We start from the raw sequence: 19,796 nt of genomic DNA, 5'->3' as shown, positions 1-19,796 counted from the left end.
AAATACAGGTCAAGACAAACAGTGTAGCAGAAGTCATTGCATCAGTAGGCCTCAACATACATAAGGGAAAAAGCTAGATCCTCAAATACAACACTGAGAACACCAACTCAATCACACTTGAGGGAGGAAATCTGGAAGAGGTGGAAACATTCACGTATCTGGGTAGCATCATCGATAAAAGTTGAGGATCTGATGCAGACGTGAAGGCGAGGATTGGCAAAGTAAGGACAGCATTCCAACATTTGAAGAACTTATGCAACTCAAAACATCTGTCTACCAACATCAAAGTGAGAATCTTCAATACGAACATCAAGACAGTTCTACCGTTCGGAGATGAAACTTGGAGAACTACCACAACCATCATCAAAAATGTATAAATATTTGTAAACAATTGTCTATGAAAGATACTGATTGTCCGTTGACCAGATACCATCAGTAACAGCCTACTGTGGGATAGGACCAACCAGCATCCAACAGGTGTGAAAATTAGGAAAACACGCTCGAATTGGATAGGGTATAGATTACGGAAATCTTCAAACTGCATCATGAGACAAGCGCTATCATGGTATCCTGAAGAGAAACGGAAACGAAGAGGAACAGAAAACACACTGAGCCGGATATTGGAATCAGACATGAATAGGATGAATAGCAACTGGAAACCACCGGAAAGTACTGTCCAGGACAGAGTTCGATGGAGAATGCTGGTGGGTGGTCTACCCAACTCTGGACGAAGGGTAACAGGCCTACACCGTAAACCGAATGTAACTTTGAATGTTTGTACGCATGTAGAGAGTGGTACGCGTACAGAATGCATGTATTCACTACTAACTATATATATTAGTTATCTTAGCAAATGGGTAAAAGTTAATTTCCGATTACATTTAATTTTTTCCGAAAAATGCACAAACGATTCGATTGAAGTGATAAAGCGATCGATTGACACTTCAAATTTAACTTTATATATAACTTACGTTATCAACATTGGATATAATCACGAACGGTGTTGTATTGTTGTGGAGATTGTTGAATTCATGTCTAGAAGTATGCAAAATTAGATGGGAGCTCAGTGATCTGAAGCTTAGGAGCTATCTGTGAGCCCTGAAGGTCTTGGGTTGAATACACGAGTGAAGGATCTCGGACTAGGATGGAAGAGCTATAGAATACTTCCTGGTTCCCAATGGCTGTCCAACTAAAGTCAGTATGTGATAAGAAACGTTATGATCATGATTTTCATCCACGATCCTATGCATCGGGACCTGCGTGTGGGGTCGTGGATGCGCACTGTTGAGGAGTCTCACGCTAGGACGAGACGACCGTTCAGTGCTTCCAGATTTTAAATGGTGCCCTAACTCACATTGTTCCATGATTTCAACGAAATTTATTATTATCAATAGGAGAGTTTGAGGAACATTCTCAGTTAAACATTTTGGTACCATAAAAAAATGAAGTTCACCACCGTATAACGCATAGACTAAACAAATTATCAACTGGAGATTTACCTGACAAGCAATTCGACGATGACGTTTAGAGCAACGTAAAGCTAGATCATATCTTTTTAATGCAGTATAAGCATTTGCTAATGACCAATGTGCTCGACCTTCACCTATACGATCGGATAGACCACGAGCAATAATGAGATGTCTCAGTAGGAATACAACAGCAGTACCGGGTTCTCTTAATAGAATATATGTATTTCCTAAACTGAAACAAGCTTGAGCTTCAAGTGATGTGTCCTTTAAACGTACTGATAGTTGTAATGCTTCTCTTAAAAACATAGATCGGAAAAAAATAATAAAGGGGGGAGGGAGGTTACTATAACGAAAATTATTTAGGGAAGTACACACAGAGAGAGAGACATGAAATTCGAATAAAGCTAATTCAGAAAGAAATATTGAGTGGGAATTGATTGTCAACTCACCGACCAGGTAGAGACTCACGTACTTGGCTTTGAGGATCAGTGATACTACCCGGTTGCTCAAAATAAAATAGGTGAAGAGGAATTCGGACCTGTGAATGAGTGGTTGAAAGTACTTCTAGAGTCATATTTGAGTATGACAGTATCACTGAGTACTGTGGACAATGAGGTAAATCACTTGATGAGGTTATAAACTTAGAAAAATGAGTCTTACTGGTGAGTCTAAACCGAAGGTGAAAAAGAGAGAAGAACTCAAGCATAAATTTAGTAACAATCATTTAGGAAACCTTGAACTTCTGAACTGAAATCAAAGATATATAATGAACTAATTGTTGAAGACCTTATGATGTAGAATAGCTGTAAGTCAGTCTCTCAGATTTAAGAAAAATTATACTTTAATTTGATTCGATTAGTAAACGCTTTATTATTTTGTACTTATTTCCTCCTCGTTCTTTATTAAACTTTTCTACCAAAATATATGTTTGAGTTTTTCATCCTTTTCATTAATTTCTGACAATATTTTGTTTTGAATTGCGACAACTTTGAACGATAGGTTGGTTAGTTGAATTCTATGTTGTTTTAACAATTATAGGGACGCTTGAAGATGGACTTAATGGTGCAACTAACCTTAAAATCGTTACACTTGACATTACAATCAACTAGTATAGTCCAGAAAGTCTGAACAGATACATTATTTACGTAACTCATTTATCAAGCGTAGAGAGGTCATTTTGACGAATCGAGTATTATCACTGGCTCTCATGTGAAAATTGTGGATCTAAGGGATGGACATTGACCTGATCCTAACAAATAAAATACACTAACTCCCTCCCCACTAACCATTTATCAAGTATAGGTTAGTGCACACGGTTTCAATGTATACGATCATGTACTATGAATCGAGGCCCTCTGTCAGGCAAAGGACAAATGTACTGAACAGCAGCCCGTTCTCTACAACTCTCTGTGTATGAAGCATGGTTTATAAAAGTAGAAGACATACGTAGGCTGTATGTTTTTGATCAGTGCACTAGAAATATTAACCGTGTATCGTAGAAAGATTGAGTGGGAAATGTTGAGGTTACGTGTAGAGTACTAGGCAAAGATGGCAAATCGGTTAATGAGGTTAAATATCTTTACCAACTGAGGTCTTTGGGATATGATTTATGTATATCTTACTATCACCTGCCCCAATGAGAGATGTTAGTTGGCGTGGTAGTTATAGTAAGACAGATGGAAGCTAAGGGTGGTCAAACCTAAACATGGCATCGGTTCATAAATTCATTGACTGTCGATCTAAGGTAGACTATCTGGTTGGGGTCTACACGAAAACCGCCATCATTAGCTGAAGATGTTGAGCGGGATGGCCTAGAAGTCATTACAATGGCGCATTTACTCTTTACCTTGTTCTCAATCTTGAATTCCAGTATTCCCTCATGTATACCTTTTTATTTAAGCTTTTAAAGTCATTTTCTCAATGCATAGTCTTTTTCATGATTGTTGTTATCACACCATTTCGACCTCTTTTGGATTTATAATGTTGATTTCATCTTAACGTTGTAAGGCAATTTTAGCTAATATACATTTGTGCCAAGCTCTAGATTGACTATAAATCGAATATTTCTAGGTGAATCGGTTACAAATGCGCATGAATAGATCAAACCTTCAGCGTCCAGAGAATTTCAATATAGTTAGTACTACTTTCTTTTTGCTATCTGGGGACTCTTCATCATAAAAACAGATAGATAATATATAATGACAGCTCCTTTTGTTAATTTATAAAATGCTCTGATCGAATTTTTTGATTTGTTCATCGTTAAACTTTTATTTGATATGAATAAAAGAGTGGAAATGTAACAGTCGATATGAAATCCGGTTGTAGTGTCACGATTAGGATTATCGTTATTTATTACTTTTGTTATTGGTGGTGATTGCGATAAAAATATATCATTGAAACTAAACTGTTTACTGAAGACCTTCAGTAACTCTACTCAATAAGGATACACATGATACAAATGACAAAATTTACCACAGGAAGTTCAAAAGTTAAAAGATATATATAATTTTTACATAATAAAAAAAATTATTAAGATTCATCAGTATTAAAATTAAATTAGGCCTGATATAAACTCTTGTTCGTAAGTTTCAGTCATTTTTCTTTTAGGGCCTATATGAGAATTTTCCGATCTTGACAACATTGCTTCAATATTATTATTGTGGACACCAGCCAAAGAGATGTCACGTATGGACAACGATTCAATGATTATAATAGGATCTTTGAAGGAGAGGAATACGGAAAAATTACGCACTCTCTGGTCATATATACACCAATGGTAGACGTTGATCGCACATAACAAGCAAACTTTAATAATCTCTATGTATCGGTTGAACCTATGATGCATAAACCGACCTAGGAATATCACATAACGTATCATTGACCATATCCTCTGAATTATATATTAAGTAGGCTCAATAAGTAACAAAAGTTTTAGAAATAATCTGTATTAGTAATTAGTGTTTATCCTTGCAATTTAATTTATCATATCGTTTTAATTGTATAAAGTTGTACAACAGATATATTTATCAATTGTAAGCATTTTGAAAATTTTTTTATTTAACTCTTATTATAGAATACGAAATCTACCCGATTATTAGATTTTGAATTTTCAAGCAAAAATCTGATAGCCATATAGTGAGCGGAAACTCAGCTGGGGAAAACTAATATATTGTTTAGTGTAAAATTACAGAGCGTCATCGTAAAATATGAAGACCATACACTAAATACTTCATTTGCATATCATCCGTCAGTTGTCTCTCACAAACTTCATCGTCCCTTCATTCCTCTTGTTTTTAGGATTAATTTCTGTTTACATTCTTGTTCTCTTCAATTCGATCTTTTGCTGCCAGGCACTCCACTCCTGGTTAGCGTTACATACTACTGATATTTGTCAATATAAGTAGCATCCATCTTTTTTTCATAAATATAATTTAGTTTATCATTAATATTAGGACAGGAAGAATAATAAATGAAAATCTTAGACAAATTCTTATGCCATGACATTTTCTGTTCATAGAAATAAAAATACATAAACGAAAGAAAGAAATATATGATAGAATATTATAAAAAGAAATCATAGTTTTGGTTTCGAATGAATATATAAAAACAATCTTACCGATAATGTTCAACGGCTGCATTGAAATCAGCTAAAAATATAAATGCATTGCCAATATTACTATGAGCACGTCGTTGAGCAGTTAGATCACCAAATTCTTTAGCAATTTTTAAACGCTAAACCAAGTAGATATTTGAAATAAAGAGAAAAAAAAGCACGTGACTTTTTTCTCAGTTAGAGGAAAAAAATTATGAAGTGAATAAGAAGTGATGAAGGTGGACGAAATAATGCTAAACCCACTGTGAAAATTTTCATTTCTTTTTGGTCGATTTTTTCCCCACCAAACAATTATATTCCATACTTGTTCAATGTATTAATTAACGATTAGATATATGAAAGAAACTTCCGTTATAAGTATAATGAAATAATTCAATTTCAGAAGATAGTTTTAATCATAGATGGACATCAAACTATGCTGAACGATGGTCACAATAAATATTCCAAATTGATTGGGGTTAGAATTGTATCGGTGAATGATGATTTACAGGTTCATTTAATGATTAAACATTCATCACGAGACCTGAACATCCTAAGTTCGACTCCTGTCAAGGTCTTGGGAGCACAAAGTAGATGAGAAATCACATATTATGACTAAACAGCTTTCCAGCGCTTCCTTATTTTCAATGGTACCTTAACTGAGACTAATTTGTGATGAATACAGCATCAGTAAACCACACACAACTTATAACCTGATACATAATTCGATCGGTTCAAGTTACCACACCACATCTGCACAGCTAGATATCAAAGTAACATGGGTTATAGCAGTATAAGTAGTAGTAGAATACATTAGGGATAGGCAATATGATTCGAGAGAAAATGTGTACTCCTAGAGTAAAAGGATTTTTTGAGATAATTTGGAAACTCAGGTTCTAAAAGGAAGATAAAGAGCGAATGGATCTGCCCCAGTGAAAACGATTTTGACCAAACCCATCCAGACTCTAACCATTGGTTATGATAGTCGGAAGGACACCAATCAAACAGTCAGCACCCGTCCACAAGGTTCACTTCAACAGTGATCAAGTTCATGGACTGGTCCCACATGTTGGTTTTGTCCCCCCTAGCCTTCTTCTAAATTACTCCTACACCAGCATTTCATCGTCCACTGAGGTAGGGACCAATGGTTGGGCATGCATAATACATGTCCGATAATCTCAATCTATGAAGATTCATTACCTCACCAATCGATTCGCCATCCTTACTTATTATCCTGAGTTTAACCTTAACATCGCGTACTTGGTGATCCCAAGATACACGACCAACCCTCCGAAGACATCTATGATAAAGTGCTAGTAACCCATGAATATGAAATACAGCAGAAGTGTTTGATAGATGTCTCAAATCTTAGTTAAGAACTATTTGGTAGTTTCTATCCACAGCCTCAACATGTACTGAAACCAAAGGGCTATAGGTTTTGCAGTATTTCGCGAGTTAGCTTGACAGGCCAAGAGACTCTTAACAGACTATATGCTGCTTCACCGTTATATCTTATATATGAGATGCTAGTGGGAGTGGGCTATTTTGAGTAAATTAATTATCTAGCCAAGCTGGAAATACAACAGGTGTATAAGACTAGTACAATGCAATATATAATTTTTTAGACAAATGTAACAACCACAAAAAAAGTTTAAAAGTTTACTATAGGGTTTTGAAAGTTTACTACCATCAATTTTTTACACGCAACAGATACACCAATAATCCTTAATTGCTCCATTTAGCCTGTGCTTACAATTTTGTTATTCGACTTTTTCTAAACATAGATAGATTAGTAATTATGTCAAGTATGTTTCATTTATAAACGTTTAAATCTCTTAATTTCGATATTACGGATTACAATTGATTAGTCTCTTTTAAAATACGTACATCCGGAGCGAAGCGCCTCAATGTTGCCAATAGGTCACAAGCACTTTTAAGTAGAGTTGAATAGCGCTTAGCAGTGGAATCCAGTACATGAGTTAAGTCTTATTTTGGGTTCGCTAGCTAGATATATCTGTTCAGCAGTGTTGATATTCACCCTGGAACTTGAACCCACAGCCTTTCGCCTCAAACACCCAACATGTTATTTGTTTGGCTATTGAATTCAAATAAGTAAGTGTTTAACTCTTCTCATTTGAAGCGAAAGGCAGTAATTTCGAGTTCTGAAGTGAACATCAACAAATATGCAAGTATATTCAGATGATGAATCTCAAATATAAAGGAACGAGCGTTCTGGATTCATTAAATAACCCCTATTCAACTTTTCTTAAAAAATTTATATTAACTGTTACAAATTTAGAAGCATAATGCGGACAGTATTTATACTTTACTAATTTATCAGAGCAGTTAAAAAGAAGTTTTGTAGTGATGCTTTATATGCGTTATCCAAGGACAAAATTTCCACACATCAATTAAAAAATTTGTCCTTTCATTTGTGGCTGTTAATTATGAGCAGAACTAAACAATATATAAGAACTTTCGTCGAAATTAGAGCGAACAGATTCACAGTATTTGAGCGCCGAGTTGATGTAAGACATTAAATAGGAATAATATATTTGTAATATCTCAAATTCATTCGCTGAGATTTTACAAATATATTATTCCTATTTAGAACTAAACAATATTCATCATCATCTGCTTCTTATCGATGAATGATGATTGTTACTTCCTAATTATGTACTTTGGTTTCATTTTTCATTGTTGTTCAGTATGCACATTTTATCATCTCATAATTGATCATACACTTATTTTCACTCTCTCTTTCTGGATAAGCTCTATTAATTTCTGTTTTAGTAAGAGACAAAGCTTTAAATATAACAATTTAGCCTACGAGTTTGACTTACAAGGAATTTTTTTGGGACAATGAGAACGGAGATGTAACAGGTATATTACACAAACGAGTATCAAATTGATATATTAGATTTTTTTCTCAAAAATAAAATATTTAATTATCTCAGTTTGCGTATTTCTTGGAAAGATCATATATCACTCTCAAACAATTATAGGAAATAAAAAAATAATGAACATAGCTAGTACATACTTCTCTATAACATTCAATTGCTTCAGTGAAATTACTCAATAAATAATAAGCATTTGCTAGACTACCAAGAGCTCGACCTTCAGCAGGTCGATCACCAAGTACTCGAACTAATTCAAGACCCATTCTACATAGAAAAAAAACAATTGGAAAATGCAAATAAATGAAATTTGAAATATATTGTGTCACACGTAATACATGAAAGCGTATGATATCTTTCACTTGGATGTTAAGAAATGATATCAGCGTAATAAACAGAAATAAGGTAATCTAGTGTTAAATTTATCACTATAAAGTAGCTGAACATTAAATTAACTGTAGTAAAACAGTATATATATATATATATATATATATATATATATATAGAGAGAGAGAGAGAGAGAGAGAGAGAAAGAAACAGCTGGTATTGTGGCATATGCTACTTATGCTGACCGATATAAATAGTATGTATGTATGCAAGTGGATGGCCTGACAGCAGAAGAATGAGATTAAGAGATCAGGAAGAAAATCGAAGAGCAATCCAAATGGCAACAGAATTAGAGGAAGAATGGAGTACATTAAAAATAACGCAAAGAAGCTGTGCAAATGATGTATTTAATGTATGATTTCCACATTTTACTAAGCCACTGTGTGATTTTGCACTTAATAATAAACTGGGTTTTGCATCCGAGTTCTCGTTCACTACAGTATAAGTGTCTTACAAAATATTTAAGTATCAGTAAATCCAGAATTCAATGTATCTCGATATATACTCATAGTTGATATAAAAGGTAAACAATAAATATCGACAGATTACAGTTAAATATGCAAAACCATTTGTAATACTTTTTAATTAAGTGATTTTTAAAGATTAGTTCCATTTGAAGATGGTTGTTCTTTATTATCCCAGACTAATACATCAGCTGGAGAATAAAATGAATCGGAATAAGGAACATCCGAAAACGGATTTCTTACCAATTTGGCGTTCTTCGACAGTAAGCACACGCTACTGAGTAAGGAGTTGTTCATTTTCTCGCTACCTTTAGAGAACTTTTTCGTTTATCACTTAATGACGTTCAAATGCAATGTCTATAGCTGACTGTAAATACAGGAGGTCAGTCAAGAATTGAATAGTTCAATGATAACGTCTCTCATAGTGAAGCTGAGTAATGCATGTTTAAATCACACAGGGATCATCAGTTCTTGTAATATTGCATGTAAGTCTTGCTGATGAGTGTCAACGTGCATGAAACCTCGGTACAAGGTGTTCCTCTGACTACCCTCCAACCACTCAAAAAAGTGTTCTGTCTACCACCCAACGACATTGTAAATATACGTAATAATTAGAAGTCAAGTCGATTTTAAACAAATCACATGATCAAGATTAGACTTTCAGACTTCCTAAGAGGTTAGGAAATTGTCGATCTTTATTTTCCAGTGAAATCGAAATTGGGAGTGTTTAACCTGAACAGGTAAATTACTTCATTTTATTTTATATGAACTAGTAGGTACAACAGTGAAAACAAATGCAACATTACCTACAAAATAAATTTAATCAACTGCGGGAAGCACTAAATTGAAAAAAGTGGGGCTTCTTTTCACCTAGACATGCAATAACACACAGTAATAAAAGTACTATCCATTCGATTAGTTCACATAGACAACTACTGACATAAACTTGATTCAGAAAATGTTAGAATTCTGGATCGAGGAGATTCTAAGAATAAGAGAGAATTTCTATAAGCATGGTACTTAAGTCAACCTGGAGTCAAAAGACATACAAATATAAATGCATTTTACAACTTTAAGCGGGAAAAATCAACAAATCATATGATCAAAGGCCAATTTAACGAAACAGTCAACGTGAACACAAAGACATATAGAGATGATAGAATCTGAAACGACAATGATTTAGAAACAACGTCACCAGAACAGACTGACTTGATACCTGTGGAATAATTAGAAAGCTTTTTTCTACTTGAAGCAGGTGCTTATCATATTATCTAGAATAACAACGAAAGCTTCACAATTAAAGCACTCAGCTTAGAGAACACAACACTACCAAAAGCTATATCTAGAAGATAAATAATGAAATAGCCTTGCATAAAATCGTATTAAACATGCGAACACTTGGATGTTGACTCAACGGTCTAGAAGTTGGGTGTTTACCGCGGAACTGAAGGTCCTGGGTTCGATCCCCGGTTGGTAACAAATGAGTATTGGTGAGGCATCCCACATTAGGACAAAATAGCTGCTCAGTGCCTCCTGGTTTGCAACCAACGTCAGCAACCAAACGTCAGTTTATGGTGTCAATGAAATCGTATTAGTTTCAGTCGATAAACATTAAAAGCTATACAGAAAATAGGAAAGCAACACAAAAGGTGAAAGATATTTGCACACAATACAGAATCGAAAGACAATTAAACGGTGAACATAACATATTAAATAGGACGTTCAAAAACTAAAAAAGTAGAGAAGTATATTTTCAAAGTTTTATGGTCGATTTATGCTAATTTTCATAAACCTCAAGTCACTTCATTATGTTATCCAATAACTGTGAAAGAATGGTGAATTCCACTCAGTCATAATAATTAATATTTCCAAAATCAATTTCTATTCCCGCCGTCATTATTATAGAGGAGGTTTTTGGTGAGTGATGGGATGAATTTTTGTTTTGTCAAAAAGGAATGAGGAGAATAGTGACCGACATTTGATATGAAAATGTGGCTGAGTGACAGCTGCTTACGAAACTGTGTTATTGAATTAATCTAGCCAGATAAATAGGCTTTCTATGTATTAAAATAGCATGTTTGTATACAGAATAAGAACACGAAATAAATATGATAAAATATCATAGGCAACTAAGAGAAATCAGCGTATAAGTCACTGATTCTCTAATCAATTAAGACCTGAGACTGTCAGGCCAAATCTGTGCATCGTATCATCATAGGATATGGAACATAATAAAAACTATTGTGCAACAATTACTACCTAGCTAATATTTGAGTAGTGAACAATCCACATCACTGAAATCACATATGAACGTAATGCAAGTCACTAAGCGTTGAATCACAGTATTTTTTAAGTTAATTATTATGAATAATTTCAATTCATAATATAAATGGACCCGATTTAAATATCAAACCGTCAGAGGCTTCATCTTAACTAGTTTTTTCTTCATTTCTATTAATAAGTGATAATTTCAGAGTGTAAGGAAGCGGGTGGTAACTTCTTCTAGCTCATATTTCCCCAACGATCCTAGATGTCTGTTACTTTTTTGGTTGTTCTCGATGTTAGTTTATTATTTTTGTTCTTCAGGTTCATTGTTGTTGCCATATAAACAGAGTCATCCTATAACAATCTTGACCTCTTTAAATACCGATCTCTTTCCTAAGTTCCTGGTTTCATTTATGTTCATTGAGCGGAAGATCATTGTTGAACTGTTATGTTTTAGTCGTTCAGTCTACCTAATAGTCTGCATAGATCTCGTTTTGTAACAGAAGAATCCCCAAAGCATTTGTAGCTTAGAATAAACTACCTGAAGTTTGTGCTGATGGTACTGTTCAGCGGAACAATGAAAGCTCCAGGACCAAACCATCCAGCTAAGAGAACAAAACTCTACCTACAATAAACGTAAGCTATTCCGAAATTAGAATACAAACGTGACTGAGAACTAAATACATTTGTAAGTGTTCTACATAAGCACCCCTAATAACGACATATAGAAAGAGATGAAGAAAATAAGATATATATATACTTACTTGTAGTATTCAGCAGCTTTTCTTTGTGCTTTAACTGCATCAGCTGGGAATTCCCCAGAATCCGGTAACCATTGTTTTCCTTTGGCTTGATATACACTACCTAGATTGTATAACGCTCCAGCTTCTGTCCTCTACATAACCAAGTATTAACAACAATAACGAAATTTTTGTGAGATATTTATCTCCGATCAATTCTGAAACGTTACTGTTTAACGTATGAAGCAATAGGCATCATTAATATCACATAATGGTGAGAACTAATTTAAATAGAATTCATTTAATGAAAAATATTTTTTTCTTATAACAGTAGAAGAAAAACAGTCTAGGTATTAAGAGAACTAGGTGATCTTTTAAATAATATCCGACTGGTCTTATGTGATATAATAATCTCAAGTTAATAGAATATCATTAATCTCGATAAGTATTAAATGATTATAAAATATATCCATTGAAACTTTGATTACTTACTAATCACTTAGTATTTGGCTATTTAATTACCAAACAATTATTTCATACCAATAATCTAAAATTTAAGTTTTTTTTAAAATTATGTTCATTTTGTCTTTCGTGTAACAATAAGATGGAGACAAGGGTGAATACGATTATGCAATGAATATAATCTACAAGTTGAACCAAACTCAATAAAACCTCTGCAAATAAACTGTAATAGACAACTCAATAGTGAATTAGTTCAAGATGATTTCCTGAAGTTCTAATAAAATAGTAGTCATTTACAGAGTGAAACAGTTTTGGTGAATTGTATTGGATTATCATCACGCTACATCGTAAAGTTGGGATTTCAATATTGAACGCCAATCCAGTGGTTCTAATGGTTGAGCGTCAGCCACCAGGTTTTTCAAGATCCTGGGTTCCATCTCTCTAGGAAGAAACAATTGTCCAGTGTACGCTAGTTTTCAACTCCAACTGAGACTAATCTCTGACGAATATAACCTACATATGTGGTTGATTGTTAAATCATTTTGACTAAAACAAACCAGTAGATTCAGTTTCACTGGAAGTTATCACTCGATAGTCACATTCTTACGATTCTCATTATTGTATGATAAGCGTAATATTCTTCATTCTGGAAAACCGAAATGTATACATGACAAATTCAAACCTCTAAACAAGAATGCTTATTAACCAAAGATCCATTAGATTGCGTTTATAACGTGTTATGAGGAAAATAGTTTGCTAGTGAAAGAAAAGGCAATTTCCTGAATACTAGTTGGTTAGCATCAGTCAAGATAAAACCCTGAGAAGCACGGAGTATTTGTAATATATCGAAAGAAATGAAACTCATCTAAAGGTTTGGATCTAAACATCCCACAGTTCTACATTTTATCAGAGACATTGCCACTGCGTTATTTTGAAAGAGATTTGCTTCTTGTAAGGCAGATATGTTTGGAGTGATTGATTGCTGAGTAGTGATAATTAATTTTATTTTTGAGACTTTTACGCTAATAGAATTCTATCGATCAAAAGTATATGTATTCGAATCGGGCATTCCGTATATATATATATATATTTATAGGGAGAGAGGGAGAGAGATTATGTACCTGATTAGGCCCAATGTATTAGGTATTTGAATATATCACCGGTGCATAACGTCATAACAATAAGAAACACTTATTCTACTCTGCTAGCAGTCTACAATGTAAGCAACCACCAGGGTGAAAAGAAAATCTCCTTCCTTAAGGCTAATCTCTATGGGACAAATTCATTCATGAATAAAATGTTTGACGTTAATACAGTCAAACGAAACTTAGTTAAAGTAAGACATTTCTTCAAGTAATTTTATTCAGATTATATTGGAATAATTTTTGCGATGTACGGTATTATTCACCTGGTTAAGAAATAATGAAGATCATAAAGTGTAGAATCTAATCACAAACTCGTTAGATTCACAAGGATTTCTGTGGCGAAGTGTTTACACTAAAAAAACTGGGAAAATTATTATTTCTACTACGACTACAAACAAACGAATTTAATACGTGAAGCATAAGCATGAAAATTATTCTTTATTAATAACCAGTTACGTGATAGAACTCGTAAGTTTAGATTATCAGGGTATGGGACATGCCAGTCATATTACAACTACTTAGTTACTTAGTCAATCATAATCATTGTAGACTGTGGCACAAATGAGCTCAAGTTTACATATCATATTAACATGATGAATTGGAATCAACAAGATGAGTGGCGAAAAAATAATGAGACCAAACATTGAGAAAATGACACGCAAAAAAACATGGTGAAAGGTATGGATAAAAGAACATATAAACTAGAAATTTCAAGTGAGATAAAGAGTGGATGCATTTATTTTATTGTGACTGGTTCTGACATATTTTACCCAAACTCTCCAACCAACAATAGTGGTCATCGCGAGGATCTCAATCAAGTAGTTCGTATCTATAAACATACTTCAAAAACCCAACAGTCAATATATTTGTTTGGTTGTCTCTAGGTACGACCGAGAGTGGGGAGAGTCCGCTCGCCCTCTCGAAATACTCTCACATGGCCACGCGGATATAGTCTCTGACAAGGAAGTTCTACTCACTGCCTTATCGTGGCAGGGGTGTTGTTTACAAAATTGAGAGGACGAAAAGAAAATGTCTGGTGCTTTAACCGGGTTGGTGGACACGGAAAATCCACCTAGAAGAGTTGGAAAACCCTCATTCCAAACCAATGGTGTACATGGTCTGACTCCAGGATCCTGAGGGAACAAATGGCGTATGAATCAGTCGTTGGTCACCGGCTACTATAGGACTGCATCTCCTCACGATGCTCCACTGCCTTGTGGATCAGACCTTTAGGTCGGAGGCTCCGGTTGTGGCCCCCTAAGAAAACCACCTGCTTCAGTTTGGGCACCTGGGCAGTATCACAGCCCTCACACAAATTAAATATTTGTGTGGCGCATATATATCTGGTGCCCCCTTGTACCAATATTTATGTGTTTAAATAAATAAATAAATAAAATAAAATAAAGGTTTCTGTTAACATACTCCGCCAGACAATATAGCACCTTGAAGTAGGCCATTTTTCGGTATATGTAACGCAAAGCCCAACAACTTCAATTGATCAAGATACCTAACCCCATTAATCGATTGAACATTTTTGCTTAGTGCTCTATGCCTAGCACCAACATTCCCTACTCGATCGTTTCACAATACACAAGCAGCCTATAACTACTACCTAATCATAGCTACTTTGTTACCATATAAACAAAGTAAGAGAGATTAAGTTGAAGTAATTACAGGAAGTTTCCAAGCTAGGAATAAACATCTAATGCTTTTGTTGGTCAATAAAATAGAGATTTTTATACTAATTAGTATAAATTATTCAATCACATACTTAGATTGTGATTTTAGATTGATTAAAAAGAAACTAAAGTTCTTTTTTGTTACATGGTTGGAGGAAGTCTATAGGAAACTCAGAAACTACGTTTCGTGTTATCTGGCACTCATCAGCAGGGTGTGTCTGTAATTTTGGGAATTTGACCTTGCGTCACCCAGCTTCACAGTCCTAGATGTTACCACTGGGTCAGTCAAGCCACAAATAATCTTCTGTAAGACTGAGATATTTACAGTTGATTGTATATCCTGGGACCACCGAGTACGTAATGCAGTTGTTAGGAAACGGATACTAGGTAAGGATGGCAAATCGATTGGTGAAGTAGTGAAACTTCATCAATTGAGATGACTGGGACATGTGTTACGTATGCCCAACCACCGACTGCCCCAACGTGGGTGAGAGTGTAGGTTGGAAGAAAGCTAGGAGTGGTCAGACCTAAACGTCGCGCAAATCCATGAGGTCACTGACAAGTGGACTGAGCCATGTTGGTAGGTGTAAACTACCTGGTTGGGATTCGCGAGATGATAGCAATCGCTGGTTAGAGACCTTGAATGACATGGCTCAAAATCGTTTGCAATGGCGAAGGTGTATTCACTTTTTGTGTTCCCCAAATTCTAATCTTCTGAATTCTTTACGTCCCTTTCTTTTTTCTCTTTCCAAATTTATTTCACTGTATTATACTCCTTCAATAACATCCTCAAACCTTAATCTTTCACATTACTGCTCATACTCTTACTACTTCTACCCTTATGGGATTTGAATCGATAACTGCATCTCTGCGCTAATGTGGTATGGCAACTCGAACTGATGTACGTACGTACGAATTTATACGTTGTGACTGACTGACTGAGTTTAGTAAGGGTTATTTATTTATGCAGAAAGATGACCCTTCAGGTTGAACATCTTTTTATAAATACAAAGAAATGAAACAATGCAGAAATTGTTGTAACGTCATTAGAATTACCAATCAAAAGATTTACTTTGTCATTTAAGTGTCTAGCAATTGTTAATTCATGCGAGAAACACATTATCGCCTCGTCATATTTGCCCATCATTTGAAGTGTATTACCGAGATTTCCTGTTGCAAATGCTTCACCAATACCATCACCCATTCTTCTATAAGGAAAACAAATTATTGTAGACTGTACACTAATAATAACGGTCTCTATGTATATTATAAAGGTACAAAATTTACTACAAGATGTGAAAACTTTGATAATTACTCCGCTTTCTTCATGTATGTAATGATTAGTTTCAGATTCCCTTCAAATTAAGACCATAAACTTATAACAGATAAATGAATTCGAAATTGACGAAAGCAGTTGATATTTCGTAATAAAATCAAGAGAATAAAATAAACACCTTAAGACCAATACAAAGTACTAATGTTTGCTCTCATGTCTGATTATCTGTTAACCATAGTTTCCTGAAACAGTACTTGGAGAAAATTTGACAAATATCAGGAATTTGGATGTACATAAGGTATGTGTGAATTGATGACCATTTACAAAAATAGTTACATCAGTTTATAGACAGAATCTTTTGTTTGAAATCTGGAGGTACAAACGCGTTATTCCTATACCGAAAAAGGTTAAAAAGGTTTATGAAATAGATACAAATCAAGCTCATGGATGACCGAACAGTATTTCTATACCTCAAGGATGTAGTAGATTGGGCGTTACATATACGGTTTTTTTTATGAATTATTTATTCATGTGGACCGCACCAAGGTTAGGACATAGTATTACCTGAATATACCCTCCAAATAAAAATGGGATGAAATTTTCATAAAGTTCCACCATAATTTATAGTACAGAACAGTTAGTGTATTCACAATAAATGTTCAAATACGATATTTTCACCTTTAATGTTGGTAAATCTTATAAAAATGCTCAATAAAACAATTTCCACATCTTATTAACCATTATATGATCAAAGCAGATGGAGTACGCAACCGTTTTGTACATCAGTAATTTTACGTAAACTTATGGAAATATCTGTATTTACTATTTGCTTTTCAGATTTGGTTTACTGCTATGAAGAAAAATCGATGTCTTAAATCCTGACTTAAAATAAACCTTAAAAAGGTAAAAACCACATTTATATCAAGACCTGTATGACATTTCTGATCTTTTATCAGTTTCCCCTAATTTATTGTATATTTTGTTAAGAAAGGACAAGTAGGCCAGGTTTTTAAAGCTTTACCAATATGTTCACATTTCTACAATAACTAAGAATAAATTTGAATACATACGATAAATATCGGTAGATATGTTTTACCTAGCTAGAGCAAGGTTCCAACGATGATATTCCAAGGCTCTGGCGTAGTCTTGTTGGTAGAAATAAGCATTGCCCAGCTGACAATAAACGACTGATAAACAACTAAGATCATCTGTTCCGATCGCTAGTGCTTTAAGAAAATAAGATATTCCTTTATTCCAGTCCCCTTCACGGCAAAATCTTTCACCTTCCATAGCAAGATCCAAACACGGCGTTGGTATTGTCAAATTTGAATATGTCATATCGAAAGTTAAAAATTAAGTACCTATATTTTTAACACAAAAAGAAGAGTTGAGTTTTCACGTAGTGAAACTGAACAAGTTTTTTTCGCTTTGCAGAGAAGTGAAAACAAACAGTATTTTGAGAAACATTATGAAAATAGTTAAGATTAAACATCCTGACGGAAAGCAATCATTTCTAAAGTCCAAGTTAACATGACTGTTAAAGGTCAGGGAATTCGATATTTTCACATCATGACGACAGGTATGATTTACAACCAAATGCGTAACAATGCATTTTATTGGATTATTTCTTATAAGGTAAACCATTAACACAAGGAGATGCACAAAAGATATGACCATAGAAACGGTAAGATTCAAAAAACGCTGATCCTGGTGTGGTTTTCTATGAAAATCTTGATAAAAGTGGACTGAACTCCACCAGCTGATCTTTCATGGTGGTATTTTCTGAAAGGGACTGTACATTTAATTAAATACCACTTCTGTTCACTTATTAGTTTTATGCTCCTTTTCTACTTTTCCTCAAAATATCAATTCATTAGTATGGCACATTTATCGGTGCCCTAATGTACCAGGAGTTTTGAGTAGATGGACAGACAAACAAAAACAACATCTATGATGACTGCATGAAGAACAGTAGAAGGATTCAAAGAGAGATCTACATTAGTGTAGGCAGTTTTAAGCCACCAAATACAAGGTTTCCAAACACTGATTTCCATTATCTCTGTAAACAAGAATATAAGCACACATTTTGACGAGGCTAAAAAATCAATAGTTACCTCATAAACCCATGTAATATCTTGGTTTATTCCCACCTATGTTAAGTGTCATCAGTATCGCATATTGAGCCGAGAGGCAACTAGATACGAGTTACACAGGAGTCAACATAGTCGGTACAGGTTTATAACAATGTCCAGTGGTTATTTTCTGTCTTTTGATATTGCTGGTCAAAAACTATACTCTCCCCCCCAAAGCACATAGACCAGTCTACTATAAGTGACTGAATATAACTGCTCTTTCAGGGAAAGACATTCATGTTGAAAAAAGGTGGCCTAACATCCCACTATTGAACAGCTTACAGCCAAGTCGTAAATATAAAACATAGAATATTGGCTACTACTTCTAAAGCGTGATTGATGCTTTTTATGACAGCTACTAGAAAAGCAATTACAAAAATGCTGAAACAAACAGCAGACAATAGTACGATTTCAAACACTTAGACGGTGATCAAAATCAAGAGATCTAGAAGAGAGACGTTAACGTATATGTGCCTCAATGACTAGTTATGGAGTTAGCTAATTCGAAAGTACATCCTTTTGGATCGTTAACTGACTACTAACAGTACATTGACCATAGTTGCGATTGACACCGAGATATCTTCACTAAGTCATATTCTTGCTTCATGAAAATCAAAAGGAACTTGGATGCGCTTAGTATACCAGAAGGGATTTACAAGTTATGTTATTTCCTTTTTTTGACCCGAAGAAAGCGTTATTGACACATTTTTATTTTTAGAACCTGTTTTTACTAGTCTTAGTGCGGAAGTCTATATGTGTTAAAAATATACGCTAAAAATAAAAACGACCAAATCGCTATTTCATCCCAAATATACTCGAGATTTGAAGCAGTATCAATACAAGGTAACCACGACCTTGAAGATTCAATACTGGCACTACTTCATCCGTCAGTAATATGAACTGTTGGTCACTTGCCTTGTGTGAAACTCAACATCTTGTTTCCCGGTGAAAATCCAGCCTCTCCTTAAAAATTTTCATCGACAAAGCTGACAATACCTGTTCGGGGAAGGTGTTGCAGTTATTTACCATACAGTGAGTAAAACGGAATCCCACTTTAACTTTATTGGATAACGGTTTTTGAACCTTATTTCTGTAGCCTTGGAGATGATTAGTCCTGAAGCGAGCAAAAAGAAAAGACATGTTATTAAGCACATGAAATACCAATATAAGGTCACCTCGCGTTCAACGAAAAGATAAGTGGAAATGTTTCAGACTTTTTAGATACTCATTGAAATGGAGTTTGGGAAGACCATTTACTAAGTTTGCCCCTACAATTTGGACAATTGCG

General features: G+C 34.6%; 1 protein-coding gene across 1 annotated transcript; it reads right to left on the bottom strand.

The window, feature by feature from the left end:
* Positions 1–1,153: 1,153 nt before the first annotated feature.
* On the bottom strand, positions 1,154–19,362 carry Smp_194030 (G-protein signalling modulator, putative; the record flags this gene model as incomplete). Its single annotated transcript, XM_018790862.1, has 8 exons — positions 19,324–19,362; positions 17,473–17,737; positions 16,173–16,308; positions 11,839–11,969; positions 8,102–8,225; positions 5,086–5,201; positions 1,500–1,764; positions 1,154–1,189 (listed from the first exon to the last, which is right to left on the bottom strand). Exons 2-8 carry the CDS (start codon positions 17,712–17,714, stop codon positions 1,154–1,156), a joined length of 1,050 nt encoding a protein of 349 aa, XP_018645879.1. The 5' UTR covers positions 17,715–17,737; positions 19,324–19,362.
* Positions 19,363–19,796: the final 434 nt, after the last annotated feature.

Source organism: Schistosoma mansoni (genome assembly GCF_000237925.1).
Source record: "Schistosoma mansoni, WGS project CABG00000000 data, supercontig 0013, strain Puerto Rico, whole genome shotgun sequence".
Lineage (NCBI taxonomy): Eukaryota > Metazoa > Platyhelminthes > Trematoda > Strigeidida > Schistosomatidae > Schistosoma > Schistosoma mansoni.
The sequence above is the reverse complement of the archived record's forward strand: the minus strand, read 5'-3'. Positions and strand labels throughout refer to the sequence as shown.